This window comes from Bombina bombina, chromosome 1 (assembly GCF_027579735.1).
Source record: "Bombina bombina isolate aBomBom1 chromosome 1, aBomBom1.pri, whole genome shotgun sequence".
NCBI lineage: Eukaryota > Metazoa > Chordata > Amphibia > Anura > Bombinatoridae > Bombina > Bombina bombina.
Genome location: NC_069499.1, coordinates 597,878,066 through 597,893,871, shown reverse-complemented (window position 1 = coordinate 597,893,871; position 15,806 = coordinate 597,878,066). Strand labels below are relative to the sequence as shown.

Sequence of the window (15,806 nt, the reverse complement as noted above, 5' to 3'; positions counted from 1 at the left end):
AAAAAAGTTTCTAAAAAGAGAACAAAATTAATAATAATTCAGATAGAGCTTACAATTTTCAAGTTTCCTATGAACTTCTATTATCAGATTTACTTCTTTGTCTCTGTATCCTTTGTTGAAACTTAGCTACTTTCCATGAGAACATACTCAGGTAGATTCAGGAGCGTGCATGTATCTTAAAGGGAAATAAAAATGCAAACAGAAGTAATCTATGTTAGACTATTTTATTATTGCAGTATTGCTTTCATATAACTGTTTTTACCCCCCCAAAGGCATTAAATATTAAATTTGGAACTTGTTTCACAAACTAATGACTAATATGGCTGCAGGCAGCGGCATTCAGCTATTTTCAGGTTTGGATTTCATAGCGTTAAAGTGCAACACACAAATATCTGTGCTAATCCACATCTTTGTGTGTTGCACTTTAATTACATTTTAATAAGTCTGGCGTTGAAAATGGCCAAATGCCACTGCCTGCGGCCATATTTGGCATGCGCTTGTGAAACAAATTCTGAATGTATGCATGTGCCTATTAAACACAGTTAAACTTGCAATGCGCTACTGAAAACATCTGGTGAGCCTAGACAAGAGACAAATGTGTGTGGCCACCAATCACCAGCTTACTCCCAGTAGTGAAGGATAAGAACAGGTTATTCATCCTGAAATAAGGATTAGTTTTTAATTATGTATTTGCTTCAGTACATACCTGGAAGAGAGTCATAAGGAGGTGGCCTTTCCAATAAGGATTACTCAAACCTTTGCATACCCTTAACTTTATTGAGTTGATAAAAGGAAAGTGCATTATTTTGTACAATGGAAGAATATAAACAAATCTTACGATTCATGAAAGGGCTATACACAATTATGGCAAGAGTTTATCACTTAAAGTCTTAGTACTATTAGCATATACTTCTTCAGTCAATGTCTCTATACTGCAGAATTTACATCACTGCAGTGACCCTGCAAATGTCCAGGGACGTCCTACAGCTGCCTGAAGAAGGGGAACATTAATGGTTTGTTTGCTCCCATAAAGTCCTGAGAAGTTGTACAAAAAGTGTCAATTTATACTTCCAAGTCAATTATTTTCCCAGGCTGTTGTCAGATCACTCCAGAGCTGCCAGCTCTTGAAGAAGCTGCTCCTTCTCTTGTTCTAGATCCAAAACGCGCTGCCTGTTCTGCTGCAGACGGTCTTCCAACCACTGCAGTAGAGGGCCGCTGATTGCTGACATCTGACCACAAAGATTTTTGGTGAACACTACAAAAAAAATGTAAACGGTGAAGATAAGTTTGCGGGCAAGATACAAGCCTGCTTTGTTTCTTGTTATGAAAGATTTATAATAGGTTAAAATCCTATACTGTGAGGTTTTAGAGTGATATATTATTGCAATATAATAATAATATAAATGGTTTATTCCAGTAATGAGCAAAACTAACCACATCATATAGTACAGACAAAGCTCATACTTCACAGAAGGCATACAATGACAAAATAAGGACTATTTGGAGAACTTTTTTGTGTCACTTCACTAAACAGTGAAATATGTAAATGAAAAATATATTCTTGCATGATTTTTTTTTTTGCTTTTCACCTTGTATATATGCAACAGGGTATATCAATAACAGAGATAGAAAAGGGCGCCTCCTAGTGCAGATAAACCAGGGAAATGTAACCTCCAAACAATATGGAAAAGCACTTATTAAGTGCCAGACAGACAGACTGGACTACTAGTAGTGGCCCAGCTCACTATATAAAACCGTAGAGATGATGTGTGTTAGCAATACACTAACAAGAACTCCAAAGAAGACTCCAGAAAAAAAGCTGCTTAATACGTATAAAAATATAATGAACAATAAAAAAATACTAAAACATATCTAAGCATCAAAACTGCAAGACATTTGTCAGCGACCTCTGCGCCATTTCTTCAGGCATATGATGCTCCAACAGCCTCCGGAGTCTTCTTTAAATGTATGATCACCAATCAGATACAAATGTGTTAAGCAAACACAGGTGTACAATTAAGAGCTCAATCAGTTTAGTACATACATCTGATCCCAAACAATGTTACAATAGCAAACATATTAATACATACATACAGGGAGTGCAGAATTATTAGGCAAGTTGTATTTTTGAGGATTAATTTTATTATTGAACAACAACCATGTTCTCAATGAACCCAAAAAACTCATTAATATCAAAGCTGAATAGTTTTGGAAGTAGTTTTTAGTTTGTTTTTAGTTATAGCTATTTTAGGGGGATATCTGTGTGTGCAGGTGACTATTACTGTGCATAATTATTAGGCAACTTAACAAAAAACAAATATATACCCATTTCAATTATTTATTTTTACTAGTGAAACCAATATAACATCTCAACATTCACAAATATACATTTCTGACATTCAAAAACAAAAACAAATCAGTGACCAATATAGCCACCTTTCTTTGCAAGGACACTCAAAAGCCTGCCATCCATGGATTCTTTCAGTGTTTTGATCTGTTCACCATCAACATTGCGTGCAGCAGCAACCACAGCCTCCCAGACACTGTTCAGAGAGGTGTACTGTTTTCCCTCCTTGTAAATCTCACATTTGATGATGGACCACAGGTTCTCAATGGGGTTCAGATCAGGTGAACAAGGAGGCCATGTCATTAGATTTTCTTCTTTTATACCCTTTCTTGCCAGCCACGCTGTGGAGTACTTGGACGCGTGTGATGGAGCATTGTCCTGCATGAAAATCATGTTTTTCTTGAAGGATGCAGGCTTCTTCCTGTACCACTGCTTGAAGAAGGTGTCTTCCAGAAACTGGCAGTAGGACTGGGAGTTGAGCTTGACTCCATCCTCAACCCGAAAAGGCCCCACAAGCTCATCTTTGATGATACCAGCCCAAACCAGTACTCCACCTCCACCTTGCTGGCGGGAGTCGGACTGGAGCTCTCTGCCCTTTACCAATCCAGCCACGGGCCCATCCATCTGGCCCATCAAGACTCACTCTCATTTCATCAGTCCATAAAACCTTAGAACAATCAGTCTTGAGATATTTCTTGGCCCAGTCTTGACATTTCAGCTTGTGTGTCTTGTTCAGTGGTGGTCGTCTTTCAGCCTTTCTTACCTTGGCCATGTCTCTGAGTATTGCACACCTTGTGCTTTTGGGCACTCCAGTGATGTTGCAGCTCTGAAATATGGCCAAACTGGTGGCAAGTGGCATCTTGGCAGCTGCACGCTTGACTTTTCTCAGTTCATGGGCAGTTATTTTGCGCCTTGGTTTTTCCACACGCTTCTTGCGACCCTGTTGACTATTTTGAATGAAACGCTTGATTGTTCGATGATCACGCTTCAGAAGCTTTGCAATTTTAAGAGTGCTGCATCCCTCTGCAAGATATCTCACTATTTTTGACTTTTCTGAGCCTGTCAAGTCCTTCTTTTGACCCATTTTGCCAAAGGAAAGGAAGTTGCCTAATAATTATGCACACCTGATATAGGGTGTTGATGTCATTAGACCACACCCCTTCTCATTACAGAGATGCACATCACCTAATATGCTTAATTGGTAGTAGGCTTTCGAGCCTATACAGCTTGGAGTAAGACCACATGCATAAAGAGGATGATGTGGTCAAAATACTCATTTGCCTAATAATTCTGCACACAGTGTACATACAAATTAATAATACAGCAGTAAACAGTTAAATTTGCAATCTACTTCAATATCTGAAAGTATGTGCAGTTCCCCTGAAAATTGTGAAAATAGCCAACTCATAGGTACATGTAGGTCATCAGTATGTATTTAATACTACCATTTCCGGTGCACTTTGGTATAATACCTGTGGGAAGTAAGACTACCCATCCCTAACAGTTTGTGGTAGGAGATAATGGTGTTCCATTGTACTAAACACTTATCTATACAATCAGTATATATAACATAAATTGTGTGAATAAAGATATGTTTACTAACTCATCCATTGATATGACCAAGTGAATATAGTTACGGTTTCGTGTCTAAGAATCTGTTAATGGCATGGAACTATTGTGAGGCCAGTCAATTTTTACTCGATAAATGGGAAGTAAACAAAACTTAGTAATAGACTGATAACATGCCTTCCTCTCTGACGTGCTTGAGTTAAAACACCCACTGAGATGACGTGTACGGGCTTAAGAATCCCTTGTCTAAAGTGATCTAAAATGAATCGGTCTTGTAATTGAACCCACCCTTCTACGTAGAAGGGTGGCGATAAACAAAACCTCCTAAAAAGCATAAATGGGCTATACTGACAAATATAATAACACTATCGTTTATAATATGGTTCTAACGCAACTACAAATATTATCTGGCTTGTGCTGAAACATACCCTCTTTCAGAATGGGCTAACAATTAACACAACCTCCTAGGCAACGTTAGTGGGCTATATTAACAAATATAATAGCACTATTATTTGCCCCTTGATATTCTGCGAATACGGATATATATATCTCCGACTGTAGTATCTATATCATATAATAAAAATTAATCATACAAAATAAAAAGTGACCCAATTCATTTTATATAAAATGAATTGGGTCACTTTTTAGTTTTTATGATTAATTTTTATTATATGATGTAGTTGCGTTATAATAACACTATAGTTTATAATATGGTTCTATTTGTCAATATAGCCCATTTATGCTTTTTAGGAGGTTTTGTTTATCGCCACCCTTCTACGTAGAAGGGTGGGTTCAATTATAAGACAGATTCATTTTAGATCACTTCAGATAGGGGATTCTTAAAGTGAAGGTAAACTTTGGAGAATGAAAGCCCGTTTTATAAAAATACTATTAAAGGGACAGTCAACCCAAAACTTCAAATTGGTACTTCCTATAAACTTGCTAATGATTATTATTTTGAACTATAGCCTAATTTAGTAGCCTAAAGCGTTTCTAAGTATTAGTACTTACGTTTGTCTCGAGTGGCTGTTTAAAATGTCCGCCTACCCCCTCCCATATTTAGTCACCAGTATCTAAATTATGCAGCTCTAACAGCTAATTTTCGTCCGTCCACACTCCCGTGTTTTGCGCATGCGTCGATAACGCTGTAGGGGGGAGGTTTTAAATAGGAACTCTAAATCCCTTCTCATTTTCCTAGACGTGTCATTTTCAGCGTACCGTTTACCAGTGTGCATTCTGTGAACTCTCCAGCTGCAGTTTCGTTCTTATCCCATTTCCTCTCTTGTATCTGGTAAGTAATTTTCATAATGCTAAATTTATAATGTAATGCTACATTTATTTATAACGCTACAACAAAACTACCTTACTTTTACCTTTCAAATCAAGCAGTTTGTAAGAAAACCTAATCAAATACATCCTAATATTAGTTAACCTTGAACTTAACACAGTCTAATTGCAAAGATGACATGGCTAGGTTTGTTAGAGCATGCAGTATTTGCGTTACTGACAGTAGATGTAGTTACCTATGCTTTGAACTGTGGGGGTTAACGTTCCTCATTCAGAGAGCAGGACACAATTTAGATAATCAGTCCCTAAGTGACATGCCAGGTCAGGATTCTAAGCAAGTTTGATTCATTTCAATACATTACTCCCATTGCAGGGCAATGACTTAAAAATCCTTTTAACACTTAAAGAGACAGTCAACCCAAAATTTCAAATGGGTAATTCCTATAAACTTGCTAACAACAGTAGATGTAGTTACCTATGTTTTGAACTGTGGGGGTTAACGTTCCTCATTCAGAGAGCAGGACACAGTTTGTTAGCTAACGATTGTTTGGGTCATGTGTATGCAACTTCTGATTAGTTGTGTTCTGCTTGGGAGCTTGTAGCTTCTCAAGACAATCAACCCAAAATTTCAAATAGGTAATTCCTATAAAATTTCTAACGATAGTGTGTGTTATCTAATCCATAACCTGTAGTAATGTAAATATCATCTGCACAAACGTCACTGGGATCTCATAGGAAGAACCTAATCTGTATCTCCAAAAACCTCACTGGGATCTCATAGCAAGAAACTGCCTGGTTCTCTTAGTTAGAAATTGCTTCCCAATTAAAAATAACTTGACATGTAATATGAGCCATGTTCATGCGCAATAACACTGATATTTTTGCGGTACAGTTATAAATCTAGACCATTATGTGAATTAATAACCTTGAACTGCGCACACTGCTATGAATTAGTTTTCTGCACTTTAGTTAGGAAGAACCCCTAAACCTTTTCATTATGCAGAGAAACCACCAGATTATTTAAAAGGGACAAGAAACCCAAAATTTTTCTTTCATGATTCAGATAGAGAATACAATTTTAAACAACTTTCCAAATGGCTTCTATCATTTCATTAGCTTCCTTATCTTGTTGTCCTTTGCTGAAAAGTTTATCTATGTAAGCTCAGGAGCAGCAGAGAACCTAGGTTCTAACGGTTGATTGGTGGCTGCATATATATATCGATTGTGATTGGCTCACTCATGTGTTCAGTTAGAAACTAGTAGTGCATTGCTGCTCCTTCAACAAATGATACCAAGAGAATGAAACAAATTAGATAATAGAAGTAAATTAGAAGGTTGTTTAAAATTGTATTCTCTATTTGAATCATAAAAGAAAAAAAAATGGGTTTCATGTCCCTTTAAATATGATTTTATTTCTAAAATGATTTAAAGCATTGTGGTATTGCATTGTAAATGGTTACCTGATTTATTGTTTAATAACTGTCCATCAACACCCCTAAGTGCTTGTTTATCATGTATGCAAAAAGCCCGTTTTATTTACTAGAAGGCGGGCAGAAAATCACAGCATGGCCTCAGGCAATGACTACCCTGGGGGGAAAGCTGAGATTGGAGGAAGCAGGATTAGTTATTGCTGACGTGTGAATAGAGGATCTCTAGGTGGGGGAAGCTGCTCTAGCTGTGAAAAGAAAAAAGGAAATCTATGCTTACCTGATACATTTATTTCTTTTTTTACACAATGAGTCCACGGATCATCTAATTACTATTGGGAATATCCCTCCTGCCCAGCAGGAGGCGGCAAAGAGCACCACAGCAAAGCTGTTAAATATCACCTCCCTTCCCTCCCACCCCAGTCATTCGACCAAAGTAAAGGAGAGAAAGGAAGTAACAAGGTGCAGAGATGTCTGAAGTTTATAACAAACCAACAACCTGTCTATAGAACAGGGCGGGCCGTGGACTCATCGTGTCAAAAAAGAAATACATTTATCAGTTAAGCATAAATTTCCTTTTCTTTTTAATGACACGATGAGTGCACGGATCATCTAATTACTATTGGGAATCAATACCCAAGCTAGAGTACACATATGATAAGGGAGGGACAAGACAGGGAACCTAAACGGAAGGCACCACTGCTTGAAGAACCTTTCTCCCAAAAGTGGCCTCAGCCGAGGCAAAAGTGTCAAATTTATAGAACTTTGAAAAAGTGAGGACCAAGTTGCAGCTTTGCAAATCTGTTTTACAGAAGCTTCATTTTTGAATGCCCATGAGGAAGCAACAGCCCTCATGGAATGAGCCGTAACTCACTCTGGAGGATGCTGTCCAGCAGTTTCATAAGCAAAACGTATGATGCTCTTCACCCAAAAAGACAGAGAAGTAGCCGTGGCCTTCTGTCCCTTACGTTTTCCAGAGAAAACCACAAACAAGGCAGAAGACTGAAGAAAATCCTTAGTCGCCTGTAGGTAAAATTTTAGAGCACGTACCACGTCTAAATAGTGCAGAAGCCGTTCCTTCTGAGAAGGATTAGGACAGAAGGAAGGAACAACAATCTCCTGATTATTGTTCCGGTCAGAAACTACTTTAGGAAGAAATCCTAATTTTGTACGTAAAACTATTTTATTTGAATGAAAAATAAGGTAAGGAGACTCAAACTGCAATGCCGAGAGCTCTGACACTCTACGAGCAGAAGAAATAGCAACAAGAAACAAAAATTTCCAAGAGAACAACTTAATATCTAAGGAATGCATAGGCTCAAACGGAACCCCTTGAAGAACTAAATTAAGACTCCATGGGGGAGTAACTGGTTTGAACACAGGCCTGATCCTGACCAAGGCCTGACAAAAAGATTGCACGTCTGGTACGTCCGCCAGACGCTTATGTAATAAAATATACAAGGCAGATATTTGACCCTTTAGGGAACTTGCCGATAATCCTTTCTCCAAACCTTCTTGTAGAAATGACAAAATTCTAGGAATCCTAACTCTACTCCAAGAGTAGCCCTTGGATTCACACCAATAGAGATTTACACCACATCTTGTAGTAAATCTTTCTAGTTACAGATTTACGAGTCTGAATCATGGTCTCGATGACCGATTCTGAAAAGCCCCGCTTGGATAAAATTAAGCGTTCAATCTCCAAGCAGTCAGCTTCAGAGAAACTAGATTTGGGTGAAGGAAGGGCCCTTGAAGTAGAAGGTCCTTCCTCAACGGAAGTCTCCAAGGTGGAATAGACGACATGTCCACCAAATCTGCATACCAAATCCTGCGAGGCCAAGCCGGTGCAATGAGGATCACCAACGCCCTCTCCTGCTTGATTCGAGCAATGACCCGAGGAAGAAGAGTGAACAGAGGAAATAGGTATGCTAGACTGAAGGTCCAAGGTACCGCAAGGGCGTCTATCAGTACAGTCTGAGGGTCCCTGGACCTCAATCCATACCTCGGAAACTTGGCATTCTGTTGAGATGCCATGAGATCCAATTCTGGCTGACCCCATTTGAGAATCAGGCTGGAAAACACTTCCAGATGGACTTCCCACTCCCCCGGGTGAAAGGTCTGCCTGCTCAGGAAGTCCGCCTCCCAGTTGTCCACCCCTGGGATGTGGATCGCTGACAGACAGCAAGAGTGGGTTTCCGCCCACCAAATTATTTTGGCTACTTCTGTCATTGCTAAGGAACTCCGCGTTCCTCCCTGATGATTGATATAAGCCACAGATGTTATATTGTCCGACTGGAACCTGATAAACTGGACCGAGGCCAGAAGATCATTGAAGATCGCTCTCAGCTCCACAATGTTTATAGGAAGAACAGACTCTGACTGAGTCCAAACTCCCTGAGCCTTTAGGGAACCCCAGACTGCTCCCCATCCTAGAAGGCTGGCGTCTGTTGCCACAATCACACAAGAGGGTCTGCAAAAGCAGGTTCCCTGGAAAAGATGATCCTGAGACAACCGCCATCAAAGAGAATCCCTTGTCTCCTGAAGGAGACAAATCCGCATAATCTCCGTTCCATTGAATGAGCATGTTTAACTGCAGAGGTCTGAGGTGGAAACGAGCGAACGGGATGATGTCCATTGCCGCCACCATCAGCCCGATTACCTCCATGCACTGAGCCACAGATGGTCGAGGAGCGGACTGAAGTGCTAGGCAAGAATTGAAAATCTTTGATTTCCTGACTTCTGTCAGAAAAATCTTCATTGATAGGGAATCTATTATGGTTCCCAAGAAGGTTACCCTTGTATTTGGAACTAAGGAGCTCTTTTCCAAATTTACCTTCCATCCGGGAGATTGCAGGAAAGATAACATTTCCGTGTGGGACCTTGCTTGTTGAAAAGGATGTAGTCCAGATAAGGCGCCACTGCAATGCCCCGTAATCAGAGCACCGCCAGTAGGTATCCAGAAACTGTGAGAAAATTCTGGGAGCTGTGGCCGAAAGGAAGAGCCACGAATTGGAAGTGTTTGTCTAGAAAAGCAAACCTTAGAAACTTGTGATGATCCCTGTGAATGGGAGCATGCAGGTGCCTGTCCTTTAAATCCACTGTTGTCATAAATTGACCCTCTTGGACCAAAGGGAGAATGGAACGAATAGTTTCCATCTTGAAGGACGGTACTCTGAGAAATTTGATTAGACTCTTGAGATCTAAAATTGGCCTTAAGGTTCCCTCTTTTTTGGAAACCACGAACAGATTGGAATAAAACCCCAGACCCTGTTCCTGCATCGGAACAGGAACTTTCACACCCAGGTCGAAGAGGTCTCTTCCACAGTGTAAGAACGCCTCTCTTTTTGTCTTGTCTACAGATAATCTTGAAAGCAGAAACCTGCCTCTGGGTGGAAAACTTTTGAACTCTAGTTTGTATCCCTGGGACACTATGTCCACTACCCAGGGATCCTGAACATATCAAACCCAAGCCTGTGCGAAGGAGGAAAGCCTGCCCCCTACAAGATTCGGTCCCGGATCGGGGCAGGCCCTTCATGCTGTCTTTGATTCAATAGCAGGCTTTTTGGATTGTTTTCCCTTATTCCAAGACTGATTGGGTCTCCAGGAAGGTTTAACCTGATCTTGCTTGGAAAGATCGAAATTTACTCTGACGTCCCTTTTGTTTGTTTCTCTTATCCTGAGGGAGAAGATGACCCTTTCCTCACGTAATATCAGAGATTATTTCCGTTAAACCCGGTCCAAACAAGGTCTTTCCCTTACAGGTAACAAAGATTTGTGTAGACTGAGATTTAAAGGGTCACTAAACCCAAAATCTTTCTTTCATGATTCAGATAGAGAATAGAAATTTAAACAACATTACAATTTACTTCCATTATTTATTTTGCTTCATTTTTTAAATATCCTTAGTTGAAGAAAAAGCAATGCACATGGTGAGCCAATCACACAATGCTTCTATGTGCAGCAACCAATCAGCAGCTAGTGAGCATATCTAGATATGCTTTTCATCAAAGAATATCAAGAGAATAAAACAAATTAGATAATATAAGTAAATTAGAAAGATGTTTAAAATTGCATTCTCTTTCTAAATCATAAAAGAAAAAATGAGTGTGGCATGTCCCTTTAAGCTAACACCAGATTAGCCATTATGAACAAATGAAGATCGAGTGAAACACACTGTTACAAATATAAGCCTGTTCATATAACACGTTATATAACATGTTATTTAACACGTTTTTTAGTATGTTAATAGTAGGAATTTTATGATATATGTTATTTTACTGTTGGACGGATTAAAAGGTTTAGCCTATTGTAAAACCTAATTAGTCAGACACCGGTGTCTTTGAATTCCAGTAGAGATAATCTTAACCATTTATGAAATAGAGAGGTGAGAAAATAGAACTGTATCTTTAGTGTTTTTATGTATTAATAAACTTTTCACTATGTGCTACGCCTATAGCAATTTGCATTAGTGTCATTTTTTACTAATTATTAACCACTGACTTGAATTATAGTGAATAGGAGTTTATTTTAAAATTTTAAAGTGTACCCATATTAACTAATCCATTGCCAGATAGCCTTGGGCGCCACCTCCAATCTTTGTAACTTTCTGAAGGTCTTTCCCTTGTAAGGAATCGCCAAAAGTTAAGACTTAGATGACACATCCGCAGACCAAGGTTTTAACCATAAGGCTCTGAGGGCGAGAACATCAAAACCTGATATTTATGCTCCTAGTTTGATAACCTGTAGGTAAGCATCAGTAATAAAGGATTAGCTTTTATCCTACCCTGAATCTCATCAAGAGGAGTCTCTGTCCTGATGGCGTCAAACAACGCATCAAACCAATATGCCGCCACGCTAGTGACGGTAGCAATGCACACTGCAGGTTGCCATTGTAACCCCTGGTGTACATAGGGGGTTACAATAGGATCCTTAAAGGCACAACTATCTATGGGTATAGTAGTTCTCTTGGCCAGAGTGGAAACTGCCCCTTCCACCTTGGGTACTGTTTGCCAAGACTCCTTGATAGAGTCCGCTATGGGAAACATCTTTTTAAATATAGGAGACGGAGAAAAAGGGATGCCCGGTCTCTCCCATTCCTTAACAATGATCTCAGTAGTTCGATCTGGTACAGGAAAAACCTCCACCAAAGAAGGTACATCAAAATATTTGTTTAGCTTACTAGATTTCTTAGGACTAACTACGACCGTGGTGTCGCTGTCCTCCAAAGTAGCTAAAACCTCCTTGAGTAACAGACGGAGGTGCTCTAGCTTAAACCTGAAAAAAAACAACTTCAGTATCAGCAAGAGGAATTACGCTGTCAGAATCTGAAATTTCAGCTTTGGATGCTACTAAGGTATCCTCCTCCTCAGGTGTCTTGGAGGGGCATTTGAAATAGCAACAACTGCGTCAGAAACCTTGCTTACTGAATGTCTGTCTTTCCTCTTACGCTTACCCTGCAACATTGGAAAAGCAGACAACGCATCAGAAACTGCAGAAGACATGAGAGAAGCGATGTCTTGTAGAGTAACTCCAGAAGGAGTTAAAGAGGAAGCGCAGGGCATTGCATGTGAGGGCGGTAAAATTTGGGACGCTTGAGGAGAAAACTACAGCATATATTGAACATTGTCATTAGATTCCTGAACAGCATCCTCTTTGGAAAATGTTGGCTCAGAAAAAAAGTCTATCCCTATAGTTTAAAGTCCCCTCAATACATGAGGAACAGAAAGGGATTGGTGGTTCCCCATTGGCATCAAAACACAAAGAACAAGTGACACTTTGCAGAGCCTCTTGGTCCATTCTGACTCACAATAGATCAATTGAAATTTTTAAATAAAAATCAAAACAGAAAAAACGTTACTGTCACTTTAAACGGTAACTTTTTTACTCCTTTTTTATCTTTTAAATGTATAGAGGACAGAAAGCTTAGATAACACTGCAGATCACCTCTACACCTCAGCTGTACTTTGCTGAGGTGCCTACCTCTGAGCAGGAGCCGTTCCCTCACTAACAGAACCGGAACTCAGCAGCAGCTGCAGAAAGTCGGTCTCCGGTCCTAAACACGCATTGAAATTAGAGAATGCGTAATAGGAAAGAAGCTGTACAATTTCCCTTCCAATTATCAGGAAGTGAAGGAGAACGCAATTGCCGCCGCCTCTAGTACCGCCCATAGTGGGCGTCACCAATAAAGTCATCTCCCGGTCAGCATATTGTTATGAAACCGCCGGGAGATGTGAAACCACCACAAAGGCTGCGTCTAGGCTGTCCACATAGTGTCTCCTGTGTACTAGGAGAATTTTTTGCCTTTTTAAACATAAAGTGCCCAATTCCAATGAGGCTTCCTTATATGTCCCATACTATGAAATAAAGTGCCCAACTTTTTCTGAGTTCTCCATTAACCCCAGAAATTAAAATCTGCACTTACCTCATATTCTGCCCAACAGCACATGCACCTGTGAAACAAGAGAAAGGACTGAGTAATATCCCTCAGATTTTCAGAGTTAGGGCAGCATCAGTATATGGGAGGCTCAGTGAGAATTATGTCCCACAAGTTCCCATTGCTGTAAAGCCACCACTGCTCTTCTGAAGAGACTGATAAGGACTACGGCTACACCCTAGGACAAAGCAGCACAATCTTGTACTACTTTAAAAATAATAAACTCTTGATTGAAGAATCTTTTCTAACACCTAATTTTACCACTTCCTTGCTCTAACGTAGGCAAAGAGAATGACTGGGGTGGGAGGGAAGGGAGGTGATATTTAACAGCTTTGCTGTGGTGCTCTTTGCCGCCTCCTGCTGGGCAGTAGTGATATTCCCAATAGTAATTAGATGATCCGTGGACTCGTGTCATTAAAAAGAAAACAGAATTTATGCTTACCTGATAAATTACTTTCTCCAACGGTGTGTCCGGTCCACGGCGTCATCCTTACTTGTGGGATATTCTCTTCCCCAACAGGAAATGGCAAAGAGTCCCAGCAAAGCTGGCCATATAGTCCCTCCTAGGCTCTGCCCACCCCAGTCATTCGACCGACGGACAGGAGGAAATATATATAGGAGAAACCATATGGTACCGTGGTGACTGTAGTTAGAGAAAATAATTCATCAGACCTGATTAAAAAACTAGGGCGGGCCGTGGACCGGACACACCGTTGGAGAAAGTAATTTATCAGGTAAGCATAAATTCTGTTTTCTCCAACATTGGTGTGTCCGGTCCACGGCGTCATCCTTACTTGTGGGAACCAATACCAAAGCTTTAGGACACGGATGAAGGGAGGGAGCAAATCAGGTTACCTAAACAGAAGGCACCACAGCTTGCAAAACCTTTCTCCCAAAAATAGCCTCCGAAGAAGCAAAAGTATCAAATTTGTAAAATTTGGCAAAAGTGTGCAGTGAAGACCAAGTCGCTGCCTTACATATCTGGTCAACAGAAGCCTCGTTCTTGAAGGCCCATGTGGAAGCCACAGCCCTAGTGGAGTGAGCTGTGATTCTTTCAGGAGGCTGCCGTCCGGCAGTCTCATAAGCCAATCGGATGATGCTTTTAAGCCAAAAGGAAAGAGAGGTAGAAGTCGCTTTTTGACCTCTCCTTTTACCAGAATAGACAACAAACAAAGAAGATGTTTGTCTGAAATCCTTTATAGCCTCTAAATAGAATTTTAGAGCACAGACTACGTCCAAATTGTGTAACAAACGTTCCTTCTTTGAAACTGGATTCGGACATAAAGAAGGTACAACTATCTCCTGGTTAATATTCTTGTTAGAAACAACCTTCGGAAGAAAACCAGGCTTAGTACGCAAAACCACCTTATCTGCATGGAACACCAGATAGGACGGAGAACACTGCAGAGCAGATAACTCTGAAACTCTTCTAGCAGAAGAAATTGCAACCAAAAACAAAACTTTTCAAGATAGTAACTTAATATCTATGGAATGTAGAGGTTCAAACGGAACCCCTTGAAGAACTGAAAGAACTAGATTTAGACTCCAGGGAGGAGTCAAAGGTCTGTAAACAGGCTTGATCCTAACCAGAGCCTGAACAAATGCTTGAACATCTGGCACAGCTGCCAGTCTTTTGTGTAGTAAGACAGATAAAGCAGAGATCTGTCCCTTTAGAGAACTTGCAGATAATCCTTTCTCCAAACCTTCTTGTAGAAAGGAGAGAATCTTATGAATTTTTATCTTATCACATTGGAATCCTTTGGATTCACACCAACAGATATATTTTTTCCATATTTTATGGTAAATCTTTCTAGCTACCGGTTTTCTGGCCTGAACCAGAGTATCTATCAAAGAATCTGAAAACCCACGCTTCGATAGAATCAAGCGTTCAATCTCCAAGCCGTCAGCTGGAGGGAGACCAGATTTGGATGTTCGAATGGACCCTGAACAAGAAGGTCCTGTCTCAAAGGTAGCTTCCATGGTGGAGCCGATGACATATTCACCAGGTCTGCATACCAAGTCCTGCGTGGCCACGCAGGAGCTATCAAGATTACCGAGTCCCTCTCCTGATAGATCCTGGCTACCAGCCTGGGAATGAGAGGAAACGGTGGAAATACATAAGCTAGGTTGAAGGTCCAAGGTGCTACTAGTGCATCTACTAGAGTCGCCTTGGGATCCCTGGATCTGGACCCGTAGCAAGGAACCTTGAAGTTCTGACGAGACGCCATCAGATCCATGTCTGGAATGCCCCATAATTGAGTTATTTGGGCAAAGATCTCTGGATGGAGTTCCCACTCCCCCGGATGGAATGTCTGACGACTCAGAAAATCCGCCTCCCAGTTTTCCACACCTGGGATGTGGATCGCAGACAGGTGGCAGGAGTGATCCTCCGCCCATTGAATTATCTTGGTCACTTCCTTCATCACCAGGGAACTCCTTGTTCCCCCCTGATGATTGATATACGCAACGGTCGTCATGTTGTCTGATTGGAACCTTATGAATTTGGCCTTTGCTAGTTGAGGCCAAGCCCTGAGAGCATTGAATATCGCTCTGAGTTCCAGAATGTTTATCGGGAGAAGAGACTCTTCCCGAGACCATAGACCCTGAGCTTTCAGGGATTCCCAGACCGCGCCCCAGCCCACTAGACTGGCGTCGGTCGTGACAATGACCCACTCTGGTCTGCGGAAGCTCATTCTCTGGGACAGATGGTCCAGGGTCAGCCACCAACGGAGTGAATCTCTGG

General features: G+C 40.7%; 1 protein-coding gene across 1 annotated transcript in view; it reads right to left on the bottom strand.

The window, feature by feature from the left end:
* Nucleotides 1-757: 757 nt before the first annotated feature.
* The window catches only part of BRCC3 (BRCA1/BRCA2-containing complex subunit 3), a 45,992-nt gene continuing 30,943 nt past the window's right edge, over nt 758-15,806 (bottom strand). The window contains exon 8 of the mRNA XM_053698918.1: nt 758-1,255. Coding sequence (XP_053554893.1) covers nt 1,104-1,255 — 152 coding nt within the window. The 3' untranslated portion in view covers nt 758-1,103. The remainder of the gene's footprint in view (nt 1,256-15,806) is intronic.